Below are 15,605 nucleotides of genomic sequence, written 5' to 3'. Positions count from 1 at the left end.
AGGCAGTGAGTAGTGTCACCATATGAACTCCCTTCATAGTGTAGTGATTGGTCTGTATCTGACCTGGCTGAATTTATTACAGGTTTTCCAGATTCAAATCTTGAGGTGAAAGCTGAGCTTGCATGATGCAGTCCAGCTTTTGTCATTCTTTTTTTTGCGACTTCAATCCAAAAATATGTGTATCATACTGGGCTTCAAAAACCTGTATCAGTTGACCCTAGGACAGGCACACAAAGAGGGAATAGAGGAAGGACACTGTCAGAGATCCAGTCAGCATGAAGGAAAAGAGGCTGATAGTGAGATAGAACAGTACAATATGTCACAGATAGACACAGTCACGGGGTTGGCAGTGTTAGCAGATGTAGGGCAATGGAGCATCTCTACTGAGCAGCACTCTCCCAGAAGAGGGCTATTCAGAGAAAGAGAGTGTAAGGAATATTAAAACATCCTGCTCTGTGATTTTTCTACACGCCTAATCCTCCACCCTGACTGCTCTGTGAGCCTTCAGTAGATTGCCTCATCACTATCAGAAAAGCCAGCCACATTGAAAAAAATGTTTCGTTGAATTTACTCAATGTTGAAAGTGGTTGCACGCAATACACTCATCTAAATCTAGACATATTTTTTAAGCTGACTGTTTAAGCTAGCTAAACCCATTTAATTTGCTTAAATTCATTATGTAATTCATATATTATGGTTAACTAATTTGTTATTGTACTTTAAATTAAATTGTTTTATTCTGTATGTAAAATATGTTAATTCAAATCACAATCATCACATTTGAAGTCAATGTGCAGAACACTAATGTCTGTATATATTTTTATAGTTTTCACTTCATTGTGGTAAGCTAATGATAAAGTTGCTGGTGATACTAGCAAAACACCTGCTGCATGTGATTTTAATATATGTCTTTTAATATTAAAGCAGCAGTATGCTTTTATTCTACCAGTACAGGAAGGATTGTCAGTGATACTGACGTTAGCTAACAAAGGCTTGATTCGTCACTTCGTAAAGTTTATCTTGAAAATGTATTTTGATTTTAGTGCACTTCTTGTCAGGATAATGGTTTGAAACATTCCATAGATATAAGACATGGAGTAAAGGGTCATTATTAGATCTCTGAAAAAGTAGAATGACGGAGAGTGAATCAGAAAACAAGGAGGACTTACAGCAATTTACTTTTTGCTATTCACAGAATTAATTTAGCTAAATATCACATTTAAAATTTACCAAGTAAACCAGTCTCTTAGAAATTACTTTTCTATACAGTATAACTAAAATGCAACCCGAAATATTTATTTTGTAGGAAACACAGTTGCTGGCTGGATTATGTTCAGAGTTCAGTGGTTATGCTACTTCTTTTTTTGTTTAATGAATGAACGAATGAAGCTGCATATTTATTAACAGCAGTGGATTTGCAAGGAGGTGACTGGGGGGGGATGGTGGCTGTACAAAGTGACATCATCACACCAGAGACTGGGGTTTGCATCCTTAGTCCTGTGGTTTGGTTAAATGTAAATAAACGTGTGTGAAGACGCTGTTTTTTTTGTTCAACAAATCAGACCATTATTTTTCCCTAATGTTAACCAAGTGCTGTGGGTGCCTAAACACAACCATAAAAAAGTGTAGTAATGCTCTAGTCACTACAAATGAATATCGTACTGCAAGATTGGATATTTTGGCGGAAAACAAATACATTGTCTGTGAACATTTTACTGATACTTTCATTATTAACATATTTGTGACTTGCCAAGTTGTGTGTCCTACAAAATGTGTTCGCTGTTGCAGTTGAGCTGTATACAAGTGTAATTTCTAGGAGACAGGGTTGTACCAAGTTGCCTTGAGCAGTTTTAACATAATGCAAGATTACAATGAACTTCTTAACGCCAGTAAATGCAGCTCCTTCCATTCTCCCATTGTTTTATCCAAATCATCTCCACAATTTGGCAGACTAATACATTGACTTTCTACTGAGAGACTTGAATCATAAACAGTCGGGCACCTCAAGTCACTGAAAGCTTGATGATTATTGGCCCAGCACCCACCAGAAATAACTGCCAGCCAACTCCATTTTTCACATCTATTATTCAAAGTACTTTGTATCTTCCCTGTTCTCTCATTTCTGTGATAACTGAGGGCCCGCCAGGAACACATGGGAGCCAGCGGATGGATTATTGTCAGGGAAACCTTCAGATCAAATCCACTCTCCAACCACACTACAAAATGACACAATGCCAAAGGTCAAAGTCATAATAATGACACCTAGAGTCAGCAGTGATCATTAAAACTGATGAACACTAAATATTTTTTTTTTTTTTACGAGAGCTAAAAATGTAGTTTGTCCTGAAAGTAATGTAATGGTCGTTGGTTATTAAGATCGGTGGGTTAATGGGTCATTAAAATTGGCCTGTTTTATTGTAATTTGGCCAGTAGAATTTGACATGATTAATGTGCAAGCTTTGGCCAAAGAACAAGTTATATTTTTGAATGAAGTTGTCCAAAAATGTTACAAAATGTCAGACTTGATGATTCCTGTACCAGTCCATGCAGTGATGGCTACCGGTCTGTAAGGAGGATACCTTGCATGATCACTTCACAATTGGTGAAGCAGTCATGATATGAGCACATACAGTAGATTTCTTCTGTCCAACTTTTCCTCTTCTTTGCAAACTTTGAGAACAGCTTGATGTCAGCTTGTCAGTGACTGATGGTTGAGACTATGATGATAAAATACTGTGAAACAATATAAAGTTCTCAACTGTTTTTCTGTCAGTTATACCAAGGTTAGCTAAACCTTTATTAACTCTGGTTGTATTGACAAGATTGTTGCATCAATGGTAAGAAGCATCTTCATCCAGGATTTTAATTCATAGGATTAAGCCCAAAAACGTTTGTGTTAGTTTAATCTACTGTATTCTATATTTTATTTGATGGGTCTTTATTTTGTTTGTTTTAGTAATTAGCATTGGTTGATTATGAAGGGAGTCCTGTAAGTTCCATGTTTATATGGATGAATCAGTTGAACTGTGAACCTTGAACTTTAAGAGTTTGGTCAGGACTTTCAGAAGTCCACACAACATGAATGATTAGGAGCTCAGCAAAAATAGGAATGATTTTGGGGCCTATGCATAGTAATACCTTTAGTTTAACAGATGTCTTGCCATGGGAAAAATGGGGTCTGTGTAAATTTTGACCAGTAGAATCTTTTGCAAGCCCCAAACAAAAGGTCAAGATCAAAATCATGCTGAATCTTCCTTCAGCAACCATATCGACCACAATCCCACCAACTTTGCTCTGCAGCAAAGTGTTGGGCTGACACACCATGTAGGCCCTACCACTGTGTTCTGAACAGCAAATCTTGATGAAATAATTAATGACTAGCTTTCTGTACACTGGCCAGCTTTACCATTAAATTACTTACTTAACTCACCAACAAATAAAAGGAAACCTAGGCATGTGTATAGACATGGAAATGTATCAAATGCAATTGCCTGTTATTTTTATGCTCACAAAATATAAGGATAACATAACATATCCTGCATAGCTCTACTTTGAAGTATGGAGAGTACAGTATTCCTCCTAGAGCTTCATCTGCAGAGCATGAGCAGTGCAAGTGCTAACACCACTGACCTACATATTTCATTTCCACAAGCTGAGATGCTGGATGAGAGGTGAGGGAGGCTGCCACGAAGCCAAGAAAACAGACCTGAGAGAAGGAGGGGGAGGGGTGTGGTGGTGTGGAGCTCAGTGGGGGCTGTGGAAGACGGTTACAATGTGGAGCACACAAGAAGCAATACAATATTTCATCCATTCAAGATCCTTTAGATAGCACACTGTATGAACATCTTTAAAGAAACAATAAAAATGACAGGTTACAGAAATCCCTTTATAGGTTTTCTGGCTATCAAAGTAGTCCTATTTAAAATAAATAAATAAGTAATATACTAAACAACTCAATTTGCAGCTGCTTGTATGGAGCCCAACAGGAAACAGTTGGTAAAATAATAATTCTTTCGGCATCATGCATGCAATTTTTTACTTACCAGCTATGACTGCCATATCCACACATAATGCTACGTCATATAGTTAGCATAAGCCTGTCATCACCAAGAAACATGGGATTAGTACAGTTTTGTTTTTACTTTGCACTGAGATTTTGGTTATACTGTACTGTACTGATATACTTGAGGACCTACTTTTGAAAGTGAAGACCTAAATTATTTCTAACCTCATTTTAGACTCAATTTATGGTCTGCATTTTTCAGCAATCATCATTAAGCATTATATATTTATTATTTTCAGTAACTGCCTTCTTTTGTAGCATTTTTAAGTGTTTATTTTTCTTTTTAATTGTGTAACATACAAAACAGACTGAAAAACCTAGTCGATTAATCACTCAAGAGAAAAATATAATCAGTTAATTAACTGATAATTTCTTTTCCCAAAGAAATATCCAAAGCATTCCATATTTGTAGTCTTTCCAATGTGCTTGTGCATTTTCTGCTTTATTTTATATTTTTTATAAAATAATAATATATTATTATTTTACACACTGCAAAACAATGACATGAAACCCATGTGTCTCCACTGCTGGAAACTCGCAAACGAGAAGGAATCATGGCAGTGAGGAAGAAACAGTCCATACCGTAGCTGTATTTAACAATGCTCTGGGTTACTCTCTCCCCCTCTAAACTGCACGAGTGTTGATGTGTTGGTAACATGCCGCCCCATCCACCACCACAAGTAAATTCTCAACCTGTGGGAAACACTGTAATGTCTATAAAATTGTGATTTCAAGTAAGGGTGGAAATACCAGTAATATGCTGAAACATTCTTCTACGCAACAGCAATTCCAGCAATGCCATGTATTTCACACTTGCATGAGTGCCACTGCTACCCAAGCAAGCAGCATGTTTGTCCGTCCTTGAGGGTAAATATCTTATTATAATATCATTAGTGCCATGCAGTCCGGCTCAGCAGATTTTTTCTTTGACTAAGAAAATCTAAATGAAAATAAATGCTACACAAATGTTTTCTATTTTCAGCCATTTTAGATGATGACAGACAGACTGTTGCTCTCAGGCTACAGTTTGGGTTCAGACTCCAAGATAATAAACCAGTTCAAATGATGCCGAAAACCTTTTCTCGCAGAAAATTGATCAGGAATAGTTAAGGGAATCAATACAAAATTGGACCATTATGTAGCATTGATAATGGCATTATCCCTACATATTACCCTATATATTAGTTGAATATCTTGAGATTTTGGATTGTCGGACATACAAAACAAGCATTTTGATGACATCAGCTTGGGCTCAAACTACGTGTTCACATGTGCATGACAACTGCCTCACATCCATCCATTTGGAGCATCAGAGCACGAGCAGAGATGATTAGAAAAGGCTGGAAACAAACAGTTTATCCAGATGATCTAAACCTCTTTATTCAGAGATCTGACAGAAAGAGAGTGCAAATGAAATGTTGATAATAATCCCTAATAATTCTGAGACCCACTATACAGCAAGTACAGTAGATCAAAGTTGAACTCGAAAGTGGATCTGTAAAGTTCATGGGATGTTTACAATTAACAGTTTGAGTCATACGTTTGCCACAAGCCTTTCCTGTTTTCAGTGGTATTACCATGTTCCCAGAATCTGCAATTTAAGTTTTCCTGTGGACTGACCACTGTTGTGATGATGCAGTCATGTGATATGCAGTCTGACTGTATTCTGTGTTACTCAAGGAAATCCACATAGAATTTTTATTATTGACCCAAAGACTGTAGCATACCTATGAATGGCATCAATCATACATTTTCTTGTACTTGCTCCAAATATCGTAAGTCTTCCCAACACTGGGGCTCCTTTTCTGGAGTGTTTATGCCACTGTACGTAAAGAACTCTCTGAACATTCTCAGATTAGGAATACAGCCTTAAAAGTCATACAGGATGCTGTTACACACACCTTCATTGACATTCATTTTTTTGTTTTGTAATCCTGTCTTTTTGCTGTCTCCCCATTTCTCTAAACCTCCTAATTTCCCTAAGGTTAGCACTAATGTTAAACTGTTTGGTTCACAACTAGATGAAGTGTCCCTGTTTGTAAGGAAGGAAAGAAAGAAAGAAAGAAAGAAAGAAAGAAAGAAAGAAAGAAAGAAGGCAATGATCGAAAGCCAGGACGGAAGGACAAGAAATCTAGTGTGATAGTAAGTAACCTCTGACAGGAATGTGAGACACTTGAAGGGAAGGAAGTCTGCAAACAGAGGCTCTATGTGTGGCTGTGTGTGTATAAGTGTGTATGTATTAGTGGCTCAGCTCCCAGCAGGAGTGTGTTGACTTGAAGAGATCCCCTTTGTTGGGCTCCCAGCAGGGCCCTCCTCCATCACACTGCTCTACTTAGCATTAGTCAAGCGAACAGTGTGCCTGCTGCTGTGTACCAGTGAATCAGGGTATTAAGCTGCATGATAAAGCCCATGATGCTCCAGGCCACATTCAACTCCCAGAGACACATCAAATTGCAGTCCAAACTTTACTGCCTTCACTTACACTTCAGCTTTTTGCCTACACATGCATCTCACTTCCCTGTGGTACTCCCTAATGGAACACCACAGAAACTGGGTGTTGTTAGAAAACATCAGAGAATAAATTCTGACACAACAGAACTGCCGTGTAAAGGCTCATATCTGAGCATTTTTAGGTGCTCACATTTTATGTCAGGTCATAAAACAATGGTCTTGTTTCTGCATACTGAAACACATGAGAGCTGATGAATTGCCAGGGATGTATGTCAATTAATTTCAAAAACAGCAATAACTTCTTGCTTGCAAAAAGAGATAATATTATCTGATGGTCTAGAACAAGGGTCGGAAACCTGCGGCTCCAGAGCCGCATGTGGCTCTTTCATCCCTCTTCTTTGGCTCTAAATAAAATAAATAATGAGTATTTAATTTAAATATATTTTTATTTCAATTCATTGGTTTTTTAAATGTAATTCTAAATTTGAAGATTATGGTGAACATTAAAATAAAACATTTTGAATTTTTGTTGCTCAAAATATGCATCACAACCTCCGATGTGCGACACCCGGCGGCAAGATTTATTGAGCTTTTCAACCCCCGGTAGGTAAACAATGGATAAATCCAAGAAAAGAAAAGTTTCACAGACAACAGCTCTGATGTGCAGACGCTATGAGCTGAGGTTCATAAGCAAAAATCACATTAACTAGGTAAAATAAATATTTTTCACATTGTTAAGTGAAATAGGATTTAGAATTAGAATTTTTTTGTTCAGGTTGACAGCTGACTGCACGCTCTAGTACACACCATAAAATGATGATGGAACACAGAAGCAGACGATATTTTTGGTTCGCTTCAGGTGGATAATTTAAGTTTGGATTTTTATTTCATAAATCCGAGGAGGACTGAAATAGACATTGAGTATTTTATTTTAAAGTTCGAAATGTTTTTGTTACATGCAGAAATAAAATTTTGTGTTCTCTGTATCAGGTCACTGATTTCATAAATGGAACACACTGTAGTTTTTTATACAAAGCATACAGGTTAAAAAAACAACAACAAAAAAAACGATATATGCAGTGCATATAACGATATATGCAAATGGTTTTGTGGCTCCAGGTGTTTTCTATGGGAGACGGTCCAAATGGCTCTTTGAGTATTTAAGGTTGCCCACCCCTGGTCTAGAATCATATAATTTAACGGAAGCTCATGCAAACCAGCACTGTTTTCTCAATAGTTTCTGGATTTTTTAAAGACATCTTTATCACATACAAATGCATTAACAGAGGTGGATAAAGAAATACTGCCAGTTTGCCCCAGTGGCCATTTGCAGTACTGCAATAAATCCACCACTCCTCGCTAAATTTCTTCAGAGATTATCATTCTAAAATTCTAAAAAAAAACAAAAAAACAAAGGAGACAAAACAAAGTAACAACCAATACAATAGCAGCAGTGATAGATTATAAGAGAAGACTGAGGCATGGAGGTACCTAGAAACAAAAGACCAGTGTACACAGTGTGATAAGGTAGAGAAGTAACCAGATGCTAGCCCATGTAGCATTTTACAGGTCAAGGTAAATACTTTGAAATTAGTTCTGGAATGTATGATTAGCCAGTGGAGTGACTGAAGTGACTGAATGTTCTCGTTTTAGAATAGGATTCTAGCAGCAGTATTCTGGGCAAGTTGAAATTGATAACAGAGGTAGACCAGAATAAATGCACTTTTATTCATGCAGTTTTGTTAAGGCACTTTTACTGAAATGAATTTAATAGTAGGTGTTTACATATGTTACCTGTAGGTGGCAGTATAACATCTTTATAAAGAACAACAGTGGCGGCTGGTGAAAAAAATTCTTGGTGGGGCTGATGTGCCGATAAATTTTCCTGCCTACTCCAGTATAAGCATTCAAATCAACAGTCAGAAAATGACTTAAATTCCACAATAATAATTTTATTTCCTTCTCAAAATCACAGATAAAGTATATTAACAATTCACATTACATGTATGCTTTAGAAAGGAACAGTATCAAAAACAATACAAAAACAAATAAAAACGGTATCGAAAACAAAATTCAGCTACAGCTATGATATCAACTGAACCTACACAAATCAACAATGTGTGTGCACGTGTGTGTATGTGTGTGTGTGAGAGAGACAGACAGAGAGAAGATTAACTGAATGGGGTGGAGAGTTATTATTTGTACAAGAACTTTGCTCGTCTGTCTTTCTGTGTGGCAAATTTCTCAATGACCCTGGTGTTGAAGTCAGGAATGTCTCTTGTCAGTTTTTTCTCTATGGAGAGCATGGCCAGAGCATTGAGCCGATCTTGTGCCATGGTGTTTCTAAGGAAAGTCTTTATCCTGTTTAAAGTAGAGAAGCACCTCTCTGACTCTGATGTTGTCATCGGCGTGGTGATGAGGATGTTTAGAAGACTTACGCTTTCAGTGAATGTGTCTTGAAGATTGTTTTCCATCAAAACCTGATAGAGAGCCAATGCACCACTGCAACTCTGGAACTCCTCGTTTTCATAGATCAAGGACAGTTCTGTCTTAAGTCTGGCCTTGTCCAATGAGGGATAGGCTTCCACCGTGGCTTCCAGTGCTGAATCTGGGAACTTTCTGCAGTGTTGCTGGAACAAGTCTCCTTGCAACAGAGTGGCGCTGACGAGGTGCTTGGTGAATGAAAACCTCTCCTTGGCATGGCTCATAATGGTGTCACATACCTACGCAATGACATGTAATTTTTAAAAATATTATGACAATAATAATATGACAATATGACAATATACATTTCAGTCAGGATTACTATATCAAATGGCCAGCATCTTCATTAGATTTGATCTGATTAATATCAGAACAAGCAGCAAGTGCTCACCTCCAGTGCCAAGTGGTGTTGCGTGCCTTCTCCCAGTGTCCTCCGTTTCTTTGTGGGTGGCTCCTGAACAGGTCTTCTGTACTCCTCATCCTCCATCAGATTAGGAACATCCTCCCTGATCCAATACAGGAATTTTGTGAGTAAGTTCTGAAAACTGGCGAGGGATATATTAATCAAACCCAAGGCTGTGTTACAATTACTGGCAATTATATTTCATCTAAACATCACATTATATTTTCATCTAAACATCATAGATACACTACATATTAACATAGCTACTGGGCTGGTCTTGTGTTCCTTTGTCAAACTGCTGAAGCTTTGAGCTACATTTTCTGTATAAAATGCTCTAAAGATTATAGATTATAGATTATTATTATTATTATTAATGCATTTAGCCTACCTGATAGCTTGCATGCTGTGAATGAACCTCTGGGTGGCTCCTGTGATGTAGACAGCATCGATGTTTCTCTTCTGCAGCTGGTTATATAGCATGTCTACGTGTGGCATGATCTTATGAAACAATGCTAGGAAAAAACAAAAAGCTTCATCTTCCAGCATCCTCACATAGCCGCCGGCTTCTCTCTTTGTGGGGCCATCAAATGCTTCTCTGTTCCGGATGGTCTGAAAACACTTCACCAGGTCATCCTTGTGCTCGTACACGGTGTTCACAGCACGACTGTTGAAGTTCCAACATGTTGACGACGCACTTGGAAGCTGATGCGCCACCACCTCATCCAGCACTGCGGTTCTCTTGCTCGATTTTGTGAAAAAAGAAGCAAATCCCCCCATGTCGGAAAAAAAGTGACTGATCTGAGGGATGTGAGAGGTTGCTTGTTGCATTACCAGGTTTAACTTATGGGCATAACAGTGAACGTAGTGAGCGTTTGAATAGATGTCCTGTATCTTACGCTGCACTCCTCCAGTGGCACCCCTCATTACTGAAGCCCCATCATGGCCTGGGCGATCAACTTTTTTTCTTGTCCCTCGGGAAGGATGGTGCGCAGCCTCTCCATTAAGGCGCTAGCTATTGCATCCACACAGGCGTTGGGTAGCTTGATGAACTCGAAAAAACGCTCTTGTATGTTGTTGCGTTGGTCGATGTATCTCAGCACCAGGACTAGCTGACAGTGTGTGGAAATGTCAGTAGTTTCATCAGCTTGGATAGCTAAAAAGTTTGCTGTCTTTACCTCATCCACAATCCGTTCTTGCAGAACTGCCAGCATACAGTCCAGCAGCTCATTCTGAACCGTCTTTGAAATGCCTTTAAATACAGTCGCACTTTCAAGGTGTTCCCTCAAGTCCCGATCTATGGATGCCATTAAGTCCACCAGACCTCGGAAAATTCCGGGATTGTCTGAAGAACCACTCTCATCATGTCCCCGCATTGATAGTTCAAAAGCACCACAAAATTTCACGCAGTCGATGATCTTTGATAAAATATGACGGTTTTTATCCACCTCTTCATTGTGCCTTCTGACAGCGATGCGGTGCCCTTCGTCTAGCTGCGCCGCTATGCTTATCTTTCCAACCACAGCTAGCTTTATGCAGTTTTCCATGTGAACTTTTGATCGTTCGTGCTTCTTAATGCGTTCTGAGAGGTGCTTTAAATCAGTCTGTCCAGAAACTGTCCACGTCAAATCACACTTGTCACTTTTAAAAAGTATGCAGGGGAAACAAAAAAGCGCATTAGATATTCCACAGCCTGTTAGCCAGGATTTACGCTGGAACCAATTTCCGCTAAAGGTCCTGTTATAGGCCTTTCCTTTCTCCTTGGTTGGCTGGGTGATGGTTATTTCGGGCTTGTCAGGTCCCAGCTCCTTAACACATATTTTTTCTACCATCGTCCTTCTCGCAAAAGGGTAGTTTAAAAGGGATCTCACCGAATTTGGTGGAAGCTGCCCCTCAACTGTGGTTAGCACCGCCATCATCACTTTGACTGACTAACCTGTGACCTCATAGCAATCCCTTTCGCGGCATTTCCTGAGTAAGGGGCTAAATTTTCAGCGCCCCCAAATCCTAAAATTACACGACGTTAATTGGCTGAATATTTTGTTTTTCCCCCAGTAACAGTACACAATTGGCTATTTCGCTACAATCGGGGGGCGCTTTTCACTAGCGCCCAGGAAGAATTCTATTAATAGACCAAAATGTTACTAATCTGTGACGTCAGGGGAAATTGACTGTTGAATGAGAGTCAGCTGGTGGAAATGATGTTTATATAGTTTAGATTGCATGTAGGAACACACTATTTAGTAAAAATGACATTGATAATATACATTTTGTTAAAAAAAAATATAAATATATAAAATATATACATATATATTATATATATTTTTCCCCCTCCACATCTGGGAGGGCGGTGCCCCAGCGCCCCCTATGGGCCAGCCGCCTCTGCAGAACAACACAGGAAGTAGAGTAATTGGGTCAACACAGTGTACTAGCATGAAGCATAAAAATATGGTTTTATAGATACAGGCACCATCTTGAAGTTTTTAGCTTTCCTCTTGTATAGTTGTGAATAGTTGCGACTGTGGTAGTGTCTCTGGTGAGACACTACACAGTTTGCTTGGGCTCTGTCCTCTTAGCTCCACAGGTCTGCTCTCTCAGCACTCTTGGCAGCACTAGATATCCACTGGTAAATTGCCACCAGCTCATACTATGACAGTGTGACAGGTCAGTGGTGAAATCGCTTCAGCCAACCATTCAGCATATCTAAAGCAGAAATTCACATAAATAGCCAAGCCCTCTGCAGAGTTGATCCCTGGCTATCTTCCACACACCACTGAAACACTTTGATTTGTTCAGCTGAGAGATCAACACCAGCTTTATTACTCTAACTTTATTTCATGGCTGGGATTGAACTGCTGTGTTATTTTATGGTTTTAAGACCTCAAGCTGGCTGTAATAAACATGAAATAGCTGTTTCTCATTTTGTTTGTTTGGATGAGGAGAATTTGTTCACTAGATCTGTGCTGAGATCTGTGGGAGCACTTGATGTTCATAAGAGCAATTAATTCCACATGCCATCTTCCATCACCCTCAGCACCATCCTCACCCCCTGAGGTCATGAAAACTATTTTCCATGCCTCCATCCTCATTATCAAATCAAATTAGCTTGTTCATTGAACCGTAGTGTTATGGGGACATTTGCAGCATTCACTGCCTGTTTATCTATTTATTTATTCATTGGCAATCTGTTAAAGTTCTTTCTCCCTCAACTGTTTATGACTGAACTCCCTTACACCTTTGTCTCTTCTTTTGTATCCACTGATAGCTGCCGATCCTGGTATCTTCTATGGTCAGTCTGTATTTCCTAGAGTGGACGGATGTGTTCAAGCCAGTGAAGTCTGGTTTCACCTGTCACGACCGCAGTCTGAGCCTGCCCTACATTGATCCCAACCATGAGGTCATCCCCCTGTTGATGTTGCTCAGTCTGGCCTTTGCTGGACCCGCCATCACGGTAAGGATTGATGACAAGACAAAAAATTAGAACTTTAAGTGTTTTTTAAAAGGATTTCACACAGTGAAGTACACTCTCTGGCAGCCATATTGGAGGTGCTTTGCTCTTTCACATGACAGTATTGTGTATTAAAACAACTAGACCCGCTGTTTTACCAGAAGTGAAAAGACATGGTTAACATTTTTTTAAGCTGCCTTTCCAGTTTCTATTTGTTTCCTATTCTCTACACCTGATGCTGATTGTTTTAAGAAAATTATCTTCAGAATTAACACAGCTGTGTACATGGAGATCCAGCCTGCAGTACAGTAATTCCCAGGGGGTCAAGCTGTAGCATCAAACACACTGATACTTACACACACACACACACACACAGCCACAAACACTCACTATTATTCCAGAACACACCAACACATTTTGTCAGGTCAGGAAGATAGATTTCTCTAGGTCAGGAAAGCTGTTGATCCACAGGGAATGACTGATAAGTATGTTGGCTAAGGTAGAAAGAGATGAGTTATACAGCTCTCATTTCATGCACTTGCTATTCAACTCTTTGATTATGCAGAGAGTTTGACAATAATAACTTTTGTGGTATTTCTGTTTTGGGGTTATTGAAAATTGCAAGTCAGCACTGTCTGAGAAAAGGGTCAAGATCAGCCTTCATGCTGTCATCCACTACCACAGTCTTAAGGACTTGTCGCCCAAGGAGGTCCTTGGCCTGATTTGACCTGATTTGGCTCCCTCAAAGTACCATTTCTTCCCCAAGGTGAAGAAGGAGGTGTCATTTTGACAGCGATAATGATGCCATCTCTGCTGTGGACCACTTTCTGGAGGTCCGGGAGGCTGACTTCTACAAATAAGGGATCTCTCTGTTCTGCAACCACTGGGCTATGTGTGTAAATGTAGGTGGGCACTATCTTGAAAAATAAATTTTCTAGGCTTTCTAAAATTGATTCCTGCCTTAGGCCACAGACTTATTACCCCCCCATATATTATCAGCAATGATCCTGCCCACCTCAGGTCACACAAGTTTTCTTGGCATGCACATTTGTTGTGGCCAGCCAGGCATGTCATGAGTAATTTTTGAGTGTGAAAGCTCATTCTTAAGAACACATATCTATGGTAAAAATATTACCGTACCAAGGCTTACTTATTCCAGAACTTTTGACAGCATCCCATGGCTTTCTTCTGCCAGTGGAACTTGCACAGATGTCATCAAATGACATGAAAAGTAGGAAAAAAATGTATACATTGTTCATTTGGTTCAATGTAATATTTCTTAAAGTCTCTGCATGTGAAAGTGTCTTCACTTACCCTGCTGTTTAGACCCCTAGTCAGGTGGAAGCTGGGTGGAGCTATCCTGGGAATTATGTGATCCATGTAGAGAGGCCATTAACAAACCTACGCTGTTTAGTCTGTTCATTTTCCTCCTCAGCATGATTAGTTTGGCCAGATGTGAACACAGCAGTCATACCTGAGTGAAGACCAAAACAGACTACAGGGGCTTTGTGAGGCTGTACTGTTGCTTTGGTTTGGTTTTAATTATTGTTACACTCACCCTTTGCTTTAGTGAGTTAGAAAGGCAGTCTTAAGTTAAGGAATGGCATGGATAAGGAATGGTGTCATTTGTCAGAGGGCTCAGTAGATTTATGACCGCTCAGCCTGATACCCAATGCAAGGCCTAATGATGGGTCAAACATAATTTAACATGGATACTGGACAAGGATACTTCTATATAAATGTTCACTTTTAGTCGCCAGAATAAATCACTGTCACAGGGGCACTGTCCTTTGCTGCCGTAGGTTTGACTAATTTTGAATTATAGCATCTTTTTTAGAATAATAAAAATACACAGTCATCTGTAAATTACAATATAAATATAAAGTTTATTCGTGCTTCCAGCCTTTGTGTGGCTCAAGAGTCAAAACCCAGGGCAAAAATAGTCCTATCAGGTTGCTTGCCACTGCTAAAATTACTGCAGTTCATGCTTATAACTTGACATAGGTGGACATCATTTTTTACAACGTCTTTATAAATTGTGAGTTTCACTATAGAAGAGCACATTTTTCAGAGAGATTTTAGTGAAAAAAGACTGGAGCTGTAAAAGTGACAGTATTGTTGTGACAACAGCAGGGACAACAACGTCAGTTAGTCCAGGACTTTATCATTCTACCTCTGACAAATATCTGGTATGTTGTACTCCACAAATACAGTATAGTAGAAAATTGTCTCTCAATCCAAAACCCAGATAACAAGTTATATATTGTGGCACTTTTCTTACACTGTCACAGTGACACATCACTCCGTCCTACATGCTGCATGTACACATGCTACATGTACACAATACACTCACAAAATGGTGGAGTGTTTGAAAAGAGGGAGATAGTAAACAAAAAAGCCTAATGATAAGTCATGATGCTCAGAGGAGCAGTCACATAAAATTGCTCAGTCACATAAAATGACATGAGCTGATGTTCCTTCCCCTTTTGACTAATGTGCCAGCTCTCAAGCTGTGTCAACAACACTGTTAACCTCTAAATAATGCAGATGAGGCATCCACACTTTTTCTTCATCTTATTTGTAACTGACAACATGTAAGAAGGAAAAAGACATTTTCATTGATGTTACACTGAATGGTGTAATGAATCCATCCACATCATCTACTGCATTGTTCATCAGATCAGACTCTTCCTCACTAACCACTGACTCTGTCTCCCTGTTTGTGACCTTAGTCGTGTTCCATCTGGACTATAGCAGTT

At 39.2% G+C, this 15,605-nt stretch overlaps 1 protein-coding gene across 1 annotated transcript in view; it reads left to right on the top strand.

Moving 5' to 3' along the window:
• Positions 1–15,605, top strand: part of LOC121200308 (2-lysophosphatidate phosphatase PLPPR4) — a 38,917-nt gene that overhangs the window by 6,106 nt on the left and 17,206 nt on the right. The window contains exon 2 of the mRNA XM_041065521.1: positions 12,664–12,849. Within this exon, the coding sequence (XP_040921455.1) occupies positions 12,664–12,849 (186 nt within the window). The remainder of the gene's footprint in view (positions 1–12,663; positions 12,850–15,605) is intronic.

Source organism: Toxotes jaculatrix, chromosome 20 (assembly GCF_017976425.1).
Source record: "Toxotes jaculatrix isolate fToxJac2 chromosome 20, fToxJac2.pri, whole genome shotgun sequence".
Lineage (NCBI taxonomy): Eukaryota > Metazoa > Chordata > Actinopteri > Toxotidae > Toxotes > Toxotes jaculatrix.
The sequence above is the reverse complement of the archived record's forward strand: the minus strand, read 5'-3'. Positions and strand labels throughout refer to the sequence as shown.